The following is a 10,534-nucleotide window of genomic DNA, read 5'->3' on the forward strand; positions in this document are numbered from 1 at the left end:
CCAGCCCGGGTGGGGTCCCCCCCCCCCCCAAGTGCACAAATTTTTGTGCACTGGGCCTCTAGTATATATATATTTACCTAGTCTGCTCAAACACTATAAGCATAAATATTATTATCCCTATTTTACAGATGAAAATAATAAGACATAAAGTGTTTCTCACCAATGGGAAGTCATTCAGCTGGTAAGTAAAAAGTTAGGATTTAAATCAGTAAATATAATTCCAAAGACCACCATTCAAGGGTGTCTTTCTAGTATAGGTTTGAAGTGCAAATAACTTCCAATAGTACTATAAGGAAAGCCCTCTAATTAAGAGATTTGTTCCAGTCTATTTACAACTGCTTATTTGTGCCCCATATAAAACCTTATATTTAGGTATGCCAATAGAAATGAGTGAAACAAATTAAAAATGCTGTTTTTATTCTGTAGGTCACTATCTAACTAATGCCAACTTCCCACCATCTCTTTCATTCCTTTCCTAGCCTAATCAGGTTAACTGACCCCAGTTAAAAGCAATCTGCTATAAGACATAAATGAAATCTGATTTTGAATGGATTTTTATAGAATGTGTTAAAGCTACATGCAGAGAGCTAACACATTCCAGCTGTACAGAGAAATTAAAAAAAAAAAAAAGAACTCCACTCAATGGCTAAGTTCCTCTGTATGGGAATAGCAGCAAATCAAGAAAACAAGTACGCCTTCAGCTTGGTCTTACATGGCACAAATACATGCTAAGTCAACCATGCCCTAAAGTCACTGTGGCAGCCACAAGAGCTCAAAAGAAACTCAAAATGAACACTACAACTCAATTCACTTTGCACTTAAAAAATGTTGTTGTTTTTAATGGCTTACTTAAATCTTTAGCTTGAATGGAGGAGTTTAGGCACAAAATACTATCTTATAGCCTCAGAGGGGTAATTAGGAATAAGAAACCTGCCCCAATCCCACTTCTTGCTCTGAGCATTAAGGCACATGCTCTGAGTCGGTCAGACTCCATGGAGTGTCCCAGCACTACCACCATGGATCCTCCCTGCATCTTAGTGCATCTCTAGGTCACAGGATTATTGTGTGGATAAAACAGAATAAAGTGTAGGAATATATTTAAAAGTGGAGGTAACTGCCCATAATTCTTAGTGATGCTGAGCGTTACATTAGTTAACATATGGAAATACTCAATAAATCACTATACCACTACAAATTGTAGTTGACAGGTAGTACAGTTCGGCCACTAATAAAAACTCAATAAATGACAGCTCTTATTACTAGAGCTTGCACAGATTATATAAATACTTTTCCAAATGTTTGCTGACCAATTTATAGATATTTATAAATTTTTCATAAATGAATATCTCCCAGAAAATTAGTTATGCTCTTCCTAATGACTGCAGCATGTTCATAGTTAAAATGCAGCATGATTTTAGTTGTTCCTCACAATTATCAAATTTTGCCTTTTTTCTGGAAATAATTAGAATAGAAAGTACGAACTGACTCCAAATACATTTTCATAACCTTTACAAGTGATTTTAGACTCTTTTTAAAAGCATGACACTTGCAGAACAATAATATGCACACTAACAGAACTAGGTTATAAAGAAGCTATGAGAGAACTGGCCAGCACTGACACACGGTCAATTTTTCATTTTCTTGTGAAGTATTAGGTTTTCTTCATTGAGATCCACACATTTCTGCCAAAGCAGTATTCTGGGGATTTTTCCCCTCCATATTTCCTTCTACCCTTGTGATTTTTACCCATAAAAATTAAAATGATTTTCAGTAATTGTTTAATCTTTTAGAAACTGAAATTGCATGGGTTATGTTTTGCTTGCCATGTCTAGTAACTAGTAATCTTGGGAAATTGTGCCTCAGGGACTGAATATAGTATACTGTCCCACTTAACACATATGAAATAGAAAGTTGCCTTTATATCTTCATTTATATCTTTTTCTCAAGTGACAGTCCCCATCACATTTCTTTCTTGAGCTCCCTTTAGGGCAGCGGTTCTCAACCTGTGGGTCGCGACCCCTTTGGGGGTCGAATGACCCTTTCATAGGTGTCGCCTAAGACCATCGGAAAACACATATATAATTACATATTGTTTTTGTGATTAATTGCTATGCTTTAATTATGTTCAATTTGTAACAATGAAAATACATCCTGCATATCAGATATTTACATTACGATTCATAACAGTAGCAAAATTACAGTTATGAAGTAGCAACGAAAATAATTTTATGGTTGGGGGTCACCACAACATGAGGAACTGTATTAAAGGGTCGCGGCATTAGGAAGGTTGAGAACCACTGCTCTAGGGCTTCCTGAGGCCCTCTGCTGGATCTCCAATAACAGTACCTGCCACCCTAGTTGGTTTCTAATCTCCTACCCTTGTCACTGGGCTACTACACACTGTATTGAAAACAAGAAATAGGACATTTTTATATGACGTAATGATATAATATTTTCTGGTGAGAGAGAGAAGGCATAATTAAAAACTAGATACTGTAGTTCCAAAACTACAGTATTTTGACTTTTAAATATGTACTTATGTATGTAATGGACAGCAGCATATGTGACATCTGATTTAGGTTATTAAAATTCAATTGCATCCCTCATGCAAGGATTGACGTTAGTGAAGAGACAAGGCCCTGAAATTGTAGGAAATAAGTTAGGCGTGTGTGTGGGTGTATGTGTATGTGTGTGAGCATGGATGAGCGTGGGGTGTGCATGTAGTACATGGATAAGTGTATTTTCTGAGAAAAGGGTTCATAGCATTTGTGAGATTCTCAAAGGGGCTTGTGAACCACAAAAGTTTAAGAACTGCTGCTCTGGAAGATATTAGGCACACTGAAAGTCAGGCTGGACTATGTAAAAAACAAAATTATAATAGATAATCAATTAAAAATTGTTCTTATACTAAATAGAGGGAAAATAATTAGCAAATTGAAACAGTAAATGGGGGGAAATCTCTCAATAAAGTTCTCTAGTGGGTGTCTTTCTCACTGGGAAAGATACCATTTTATAAAGGAAGTACTCACTGGTTCACCTCGGAGTCCTGGGAGGCCTGGATATCCTTTGAGACCCTGAAGGGGAAAAGTGAAAACATGCTATGAAAAGTAAACCCATATAAGCCAAACCACTAAACCCAGGTTCTGGGTTGTCTTGTACCCCAACTGACAGATTCCTCATCAATATTGATGCAATCCTCACTAATTTATTTCTTAAAAACTTAATTGTTTTAATAAGTTTTACATTTTTATTAAATAAACTCTTATTCATATTCTTAAAAACTTTGAGTATTATTTGAATGATTTGTTATTATCAACTAAAATGGTAGCAAACTATAGAATAAAGAGAAGCATCTTTTATAAAAGGCTGGTATCCAGCAATGGATTTGTTAAATTTTGCTAAAGTGTTTCAAAAGTTGGTTCTAGTTCATTAATGCTAAAACAAAATGCCCTAAGACATAATCTGTTTGTAATTATCAAAAAAACTGGACCACATCCACACAGTTTATCTAATTCTATTGTCATAACACTCCATGAATGAGCTAAGACAAATGAAAGAGCCTGTTCACAAGTTCATCAAAAGGGGTTTTGTAAAGCTGTGTAAGAAATTAATAACAAATGTTATATGTCAATTATACCTCAATTAAAAAATGAACTTAGTAGCAAAAATTCCAAATAATAGAACCAAAATTAAGTATAATCTTATCATTAATACCCAAAGATTAAAAAAATAGATAATATCTGAACTGCATCTAGCATGGCCAGTGGTGAACCTGAGAAGGGCAGCGAAGGATTAAAGAAAACAGACAAGAGAATATAGCTGGGGCCAAGTGGGACACTGTTTTCAAATGGAGAGACAGTGACACAACCTAAAGGCCAAATCTTTATTTTATAGTCAGATCCCACGAGGCAAACCAGGGGCGTGGTCAAGATGTTTACAATGTTCTCAGGAGTTTCAAATCTACTTAATTACGTATACCTGAGAACTCTATCAAGCTTTGTTTTGGCAGCACTTGCTGCACCTCCTGCAGCCTACATCACTCAGCCACATGGGACCACAGGTTCGAACCATAAGGTCAAGCTTAGAACCATAGCCTTTGGCTATAGTTGTGCTGGGAGGGTTTGCCCTCCAAGCTGGGACCTACACGTGCACAAGAGGACCGTGCCCTCTCATTAGTCCAAGGCTTAAACCTGTCCAAACGCTGTAGCCACTCTCCGCAAATATCCTTTATCCTCAGGATTTTTTTCTGTAAGCAAAATGAAGGAAGCAGAAAGAAAGGACAGGAAGAAAGAAAGAAAGACATACTTTGGAGCTTATTTGTATAGCTCTAGTCAACCATCAGTGAATCAATCTACACCCAGATTTTGAAGTATATAAAAGAATAAGATAAAGTTCCTTTTTAAAGAACCTCTTAAGATTTTAGGCAAACTATAACTCAAAAACCTGAAATAAATTATAGTTTAAAAGTATCAAAAACTTTGAATTAATATACTGCAAACTAAAGATAAATTTTTAAAGTTTCAGATATAAAGTAATGGAATGAATAGCGTTATTCAGGACTAATCACTGAAGGCATAGCAACTTGAATTAACGAATTAGAGAAGGAAATTATGCTTTGGTTAGACAACGGGGAAATCAGAAGAGTCTATTTGAAAAATAAGAAAATGATTTAAGCAGCTTTTGAGATGTTAAACTTAACAGTAAAATGTTTAAGTAGAGAAGCCTCTTGGCAACTAGAGAGAAGACTGGAAAAAGTAAGAAAACAAATTTAAAGACAAAGTCTTTTGTGTTATCTATGAGTTACACGTAAGCATATTCTTAACGAGGAAGTAACATAATTATGGAAGAAGAGGACAAAGGAAAAGGCCTACCATCTGGGAGCTCAGCACTTCTCTGATTAGGCCATTAGATGGAGGTCAGAGAAGTGGCGATGAGGAAGGGTAAAGGGGGTGGAGGTGGAGGAGGATACAAAGGAATTTCATTGAGCTAATATATGCCAGACATTGTGCCAACTACTTCCAAATGCTTCAGATAATTCTATAGCAATTTATGAAGTAGGTATTTTCCCCATTTCTACGGATAAGAAAACTGAATTCGGAGAAATTAAATGATTTTACCAATCATGATGGTAAGGTGAAATCATGTTGTTTTGCTAGTTAGATGTATCAAGAATTGAGCCTGGCTGGTGTGACTCAGTTGGTTGAGTGTCTGTCCATGCACCAGAAAGAAACCTGGGTTGTGGACTCAATCCCCAGTAGGGGGGGGGCAGGAAGCAGCGATCAATGATTCTCTCTCATCATTTATGTTTTTATTTCTCTCTCCCTCTCCCTTCCTCTTTCTAAAATCAATAAAAACATATATTTTTAAAAAATAATTGAGTAACCTGCCCTTCTATTTACTTTATATGCTATAGTTGTCTGAATGCAGGCTGTCCTCATTCTTATTAATATTTTCAAACACTATAGACCACCAAGACAAATCAGCAAAACTGATATAGTAGGCAGTTAGACAGATGTGAGCAGAGTGGGAAGGATGGGCCAGGTATAGAGTAACCAGGGCAGAAAGCCCCAGCTGCTTAGCAATTGGCAAAACTGAACATACTGTTGGTCATTCAGTTTAGACAGCCCCTCCCCCCCCGCTTCTGTGCAACCCTGACCTTCCCTCCCCTGTCATGGTGCTAATCATGTAGTAGAACCCCTTAGAGGAGGAACAAGGGGCTGGAGAATAGCCTCCTGCAACTCCATACAAGCCCTTGCCTGACCACTTCCTTAAGCATTAAGCCCTCAGGACAATGAGGTTCTGGCTGGAATCGAATAATCAGAAGAACAAAGCCTCAGATCTGTTGACCACAGATACAGAGTTTTGGTCAAACTAGAGATAACATTTAGGCCACAGTTATGTTTCAGCTCTAGGCCCAGAAGAGCAGCAAAACCAGATGAAAGGATGCCTGTGGCTGACATCAGGACCAGATGCAATGACTAATGACCCTCTATCCTAGCGCTGACCAATCAGTAAAGACCACAACCCTGAAGGACACACCTGGAAAGCTGATGAATATTCTATTGAAATCCTCCCCTGAGACCTCCCCTAAAATCCCTGCCTTTGGAAAACAGATAAAACCCCTTAAGACAAAGGACCCAATGTGAGTGCTTGAGCATGCCCACGCCTTTTCCCAGTCCCTTCTTTCCTTCTTTCTTTACTCTCTGGAGCATGCCCGCACCCAGCCTTGTTCTCTTTACCTTTCCCTCTCCAAAAGAAGGGCCCTTCTTTTGCCTCCGTAACTTGTTTCCTGAGTCCACACAGCCCAGCTGGCTCACTTCTTCTACCTTCGTGACTTTTAAAATAAACTTTTGGTTATATTTGAGTTCTTGGCTCTGAATCTTTCTTAGCCAAACTCAAGGACCACAGTCTAACATCTGGTGCTGTTTGCCATTAATAAAAGGAGTTACATTTCATGAGTCATGCTAGTATTAAAGCTGCACACTTAACAATAGCATCTAATATACCCAATGTTTAACTGAATTTTGCTCTGAGCTTGTACATTTTTTAAAGATAACTAAAGATCAGCCTAATTACAAAATGAGACATATTGTTCTCAGTTGTCCAAATGTTATACAAGATTCTACAGATAAAAATATACAAAAAGCTAAACTGCTTTCACTTTTCACAACAGGAAATAAGAAATGTCCTCAGACAGCTCCCTGGAATGAGAAAGCATCTCTAGGAGGGTGCAAGCTAACAGCTCCTAGGAGAGTGTCAGGAAGATGAGGAACGAGGAGCCAGGTGAGAGGCACAAAGGTAGACAAACTCTCCGCCATAAGCCTATTTCCTTTTCCTTTTATTTCTTAAATGTGTCTATTTATTCACTTACTTAGCTTTATTTCTATGAACTCATGAGTCTAGCCAAATACTTTCTTTCTTGGGCTACCATGTGATTTTTGACCAGAGTTTCATCTCTCCCTAGCCCATGGTGAAACAGGATGCAGTGGTGGTACAATTTCTTCCTGAGCTTCCTTTCCCAGAAGCACTTTATAACAGTGAACTAGACGTGTTAACCATGTTATCTTCTGTATGCACAGTTCCATGGAGGGATTCTTCCTCATCCAGAGACTCCGGTAAGGGGACAGCACCAAACAGTCATGATACTTTCTTCATGAGCTCCCTCCTCCTCCACCTCAGCCATAACAGATGGCACTTAATCCAAGGAGGCCCATACAAAGTCTGGTCAGTAGCCTATAAGATCACCGGAAATGAAGAGTTTTATCTAAATGGGGATAAGGCAGATTCTCTTTTCTTAAATTTAATTTTTTAAAAAGAAAGAGAGAAGGAAAGAAGAACAAAGAGAAGAAAGGAAAAAGGAAAGGGAGGGAGGGAGGGAGGGAGAAAGGAAGGGTTACTTGGGTGAAAAATAAATTCTAAGTATTTAATATGATATCTCAATTCTCTTAATGTTGAAAGGTGACTAGTAAGAGAAAGAGTATCTTTTTGTTACTTTTAGTGTAATATTATTACATCTGTAATATACTGGAATTAGCACCACTATTGTTTAAGGGCCTCCATTTATTCTCTAAATTTGTGACTATAGAACTCATTTATTTCTATTTAAACACTAGTCTATAAAGTTTTAAAAATCAAAGAGAATAAGTTATTGGTAAAACTGCAAAGCACCAATCTAGGAATCTGCCATACTATTTGAAAAAAGTACTTTATATTTTAGTCTTTTGAAAATATTATTTGAGTTACTGTTCTCTATACTAACATAGGAAGACTAACCAAAAGTTTCCCATAGCTAGCAACATATGATGTTTTTCTAATGAAATATTGAGAAAAGCTGGTAGGAAAATTTACAAATTCTGCTTTAGAACAGATTAAAAACCCATTGCAATAAATTATAGAATTGTCTCAATTTTTGTTGTGATGGAAAGTTGTCTTACCAAGAATGCCAATAAGAATTGGGACTTAGAATCTAATTTTAATATAGATACTTTAATTTTAATACTTATTTTAACATCTGCCTCCCATAAGCACCCCAACCAGGGATCAAACCTGCAACCTATGTATGTGCCCTGACTGGGAATCGAAGACACAACCTTTTGGGGAATGGGTTGACCCTCAAACCAAGTGAAACACCCGGCCAGGGCTGCACTTCAGGACTTTGAAATCACTCATATATGTCCTTTAAGCTGCTGCTACTGCACTGCTGTCTGAAAGCTGATATTAAATGTTCTTTTTCTTTAATGTAATAACAGTAGTTAACAGATTAGGTATCTGTTAAGTTTGGCATAAACTGCAGGACTCCTATCAGCAATGCCTTGAGGAGTACAGAGAAAGGCCTGTCACCATGTTTTGGCCAAAATAACCGGGGAAAGCTATGGCAACCTTGAGAAATTGTGACGAGATGGCCATAGCTGACTGAAAAAGACACTCTAAGCAAGAATTCAGAATGAAATAAAAATCAACAACCATGGTAATAGAAGCACTTATTGGGGCAAAGCGATGACTTTCCTAAATTCATAAGGATAAGGAGTTTAATTATATATATTTTTTACAAAACTGAATAGAAGAATGATCCCAAATAACTGCAGAGTTCGAGGAGACATAGAATGAATATAATACAAACCTCTCTATTTCACACACCTCCCTCTCCATTGGCACATATTGCCCTCACGCACAAAACAGACTGCTGCCAACTTTGGCCCCAGCTCCTCACCCTCCTGACCCACTAACCTCCGTTACTTAGCACTCGGTGTTGACTTGGGTCCCATCAGCTTTTACTGTCTTTTTCAGTGAGGGCTCACAGAGAAACACAGTATAACAAACCAATTCTCAGAATGGTGCTACATGACAGATGACAGCATTTTCTGAGGACATGGAAAATTTTTAAAGAACCTCTGGAAACTAAGAGACTTTTAGCCAAATGCATTTATCGTTAATGTTAGAATGTCAATCATCAGAGCCAGACTTAGGGAAATATCTTTGGACACAGGGAAGTTTTCAAAGTCCCACAAGTTCCACCACTTTGGCAACCACTGGCTTCTCCTGCGGGGAGCTCAGTCCTGTGTTGCCTGTTCTCAGCTTCCCCTGTCATTAGTGGGAAAGGCAGCCTGCAGGGAAGATGGTCACCGTGGTGACAGCATAGCCCTCAGCAGCAGCATTTGTAGGACCTGTCAGTCCTGCACTTAGACTGGGAACCAGCCCCAAATGAAACACAGCTCTGCAGATTTTTACAGGGATAATGGGCAGGTGAGAGGACCATCTATACAATTAACTATAAAAAAATTAGAATTCTTATTTCTCTCTACAGGCACTGATTTTATTCTAATCCTGATAAACTTTTATTGCTGTTGTCATCAACACTCACTACTAATGTAGCTCCTTCATGCTGTCCTTGCTTTAGACAGATTAGGAAAAGCTGCAGTTTTTGAGTGACTGATAAATCACAGTGCATTCCACTTGATGTTTTCCTTTTCAACTTTATAAAGATCCTAGTGGCCCAGTGCATGAAATTTGTGCACAGGGTGGTGGGTTGTCCCTCAGCCCAGCCTGCACCCTCTCGCAATCCGGGACTGCCGGCTCCTAACTGCTCACCTGCCTGCCTGCTCACCCCCAACTGCCCCACCCCCGCCAGCCTGCTCGCTCCTAACCGCCTCTGTCTCAGCCCCGCTACCATGGCTTTGTCCGGAAGGATGTCTGGAAGTGTCCTGGAAGGTCTCCCGGAAGGTCTCCTGGTCTAATTAGCATATTACCCTTTTATTAGTATAGATTGTGCACTTCCTATGTAATGGAAATACTTTCTAAAATAATTTAAATATTTCCACCAAAACAGAATAAGAATTCACACTATTTGTAATTATTACTAAAACCATAGTAGCCAGTATTTTTGATATGCAGAAAATTACTGCCATTCATTATTTATAAAAATATGTTTTAAAAATGTGTGCATTATTTCACAACTGCTCTGAGTTATACCGTCATGCTAAGATGTGCTAACTTCTCCCATCTGGCTTATCCCCCAATCAAAAAGAAAATGCTCCAACTGAAAGCACTGTTAATGTTCTTTCATGCTAAGATGTGCTTAACTTCTCCCATCTGGCTTATCCCCCGATCAAAAAAAAAAAATGCTCCAACTGAAAGCACTGTTAATGTTCTTACACTTTTAAATAGCAGACTTTCAATATTAACGTAGCAACTGATCAGCTATATTAAAAACCAATTTAAAATCCATCTGGAGTCCAAACTCAGAGTTCTGACTTTTGTTTTCCATCCAATTCAACATGCACTCTGGATCAAACTATCTGCTTTTTGGCACAAATTGAGACACTTAGTGGGAAGTGAAACATACTTCAGTTCCTAGGAAAATAAGAGTTATATGAAGGTAGGTAAATTGAGACAACGTAGCCTGTCAATCTGGAGAAGCACATTGCTTGTTAAAGATGTTAATAATTATTTTTTTTAAAGTACAGCAGAGAGAGATAAAAGGGGGAAAAGAAAACAGCAAACCAAAAAAATCTATTGAAGAGTGAAAGAAAATGTT

The 10,534-nt window shown here is 38.1% G+C and overlaps 1 protein-coding gene across 1 annotated transcript in view; it reads right to left on the reverse strand.

The window, feature by feature from the left end:
• COL24A1 (collagen type XXIV alpha 1) overlaps positions 1-10,534 on the reverse strand; it is a 311,443-nt gene that overhangs the window by 242,458 nt on the left and 58,451 nt on the right. Inside the window, exon 9 of the mRNA XM_015572114.1 lies at positions 3,030-3,074. Coding sequence (XP_015427600.1) covers positions 3,030-3,074 — 45 coding nt within the window. The remainder of the gene's footprint in view (positions 1-3,029; positions 3,075-10,534) is intronic.

The sequence above is a fragment of the Myotis davidii genome, unplaced genomic scaffold (assembly GCF_000327345.1).
Source record: "Myotis davidii unplaced genomic scaffold, ASM32734v1 scaffold162, whole genome shotgun sequence".
NCBI lineage: Eukaryota > Metazoa > Chordata > Mammalia > Chiroptera > Vespertilionidae > Myotis > Myotis davidii.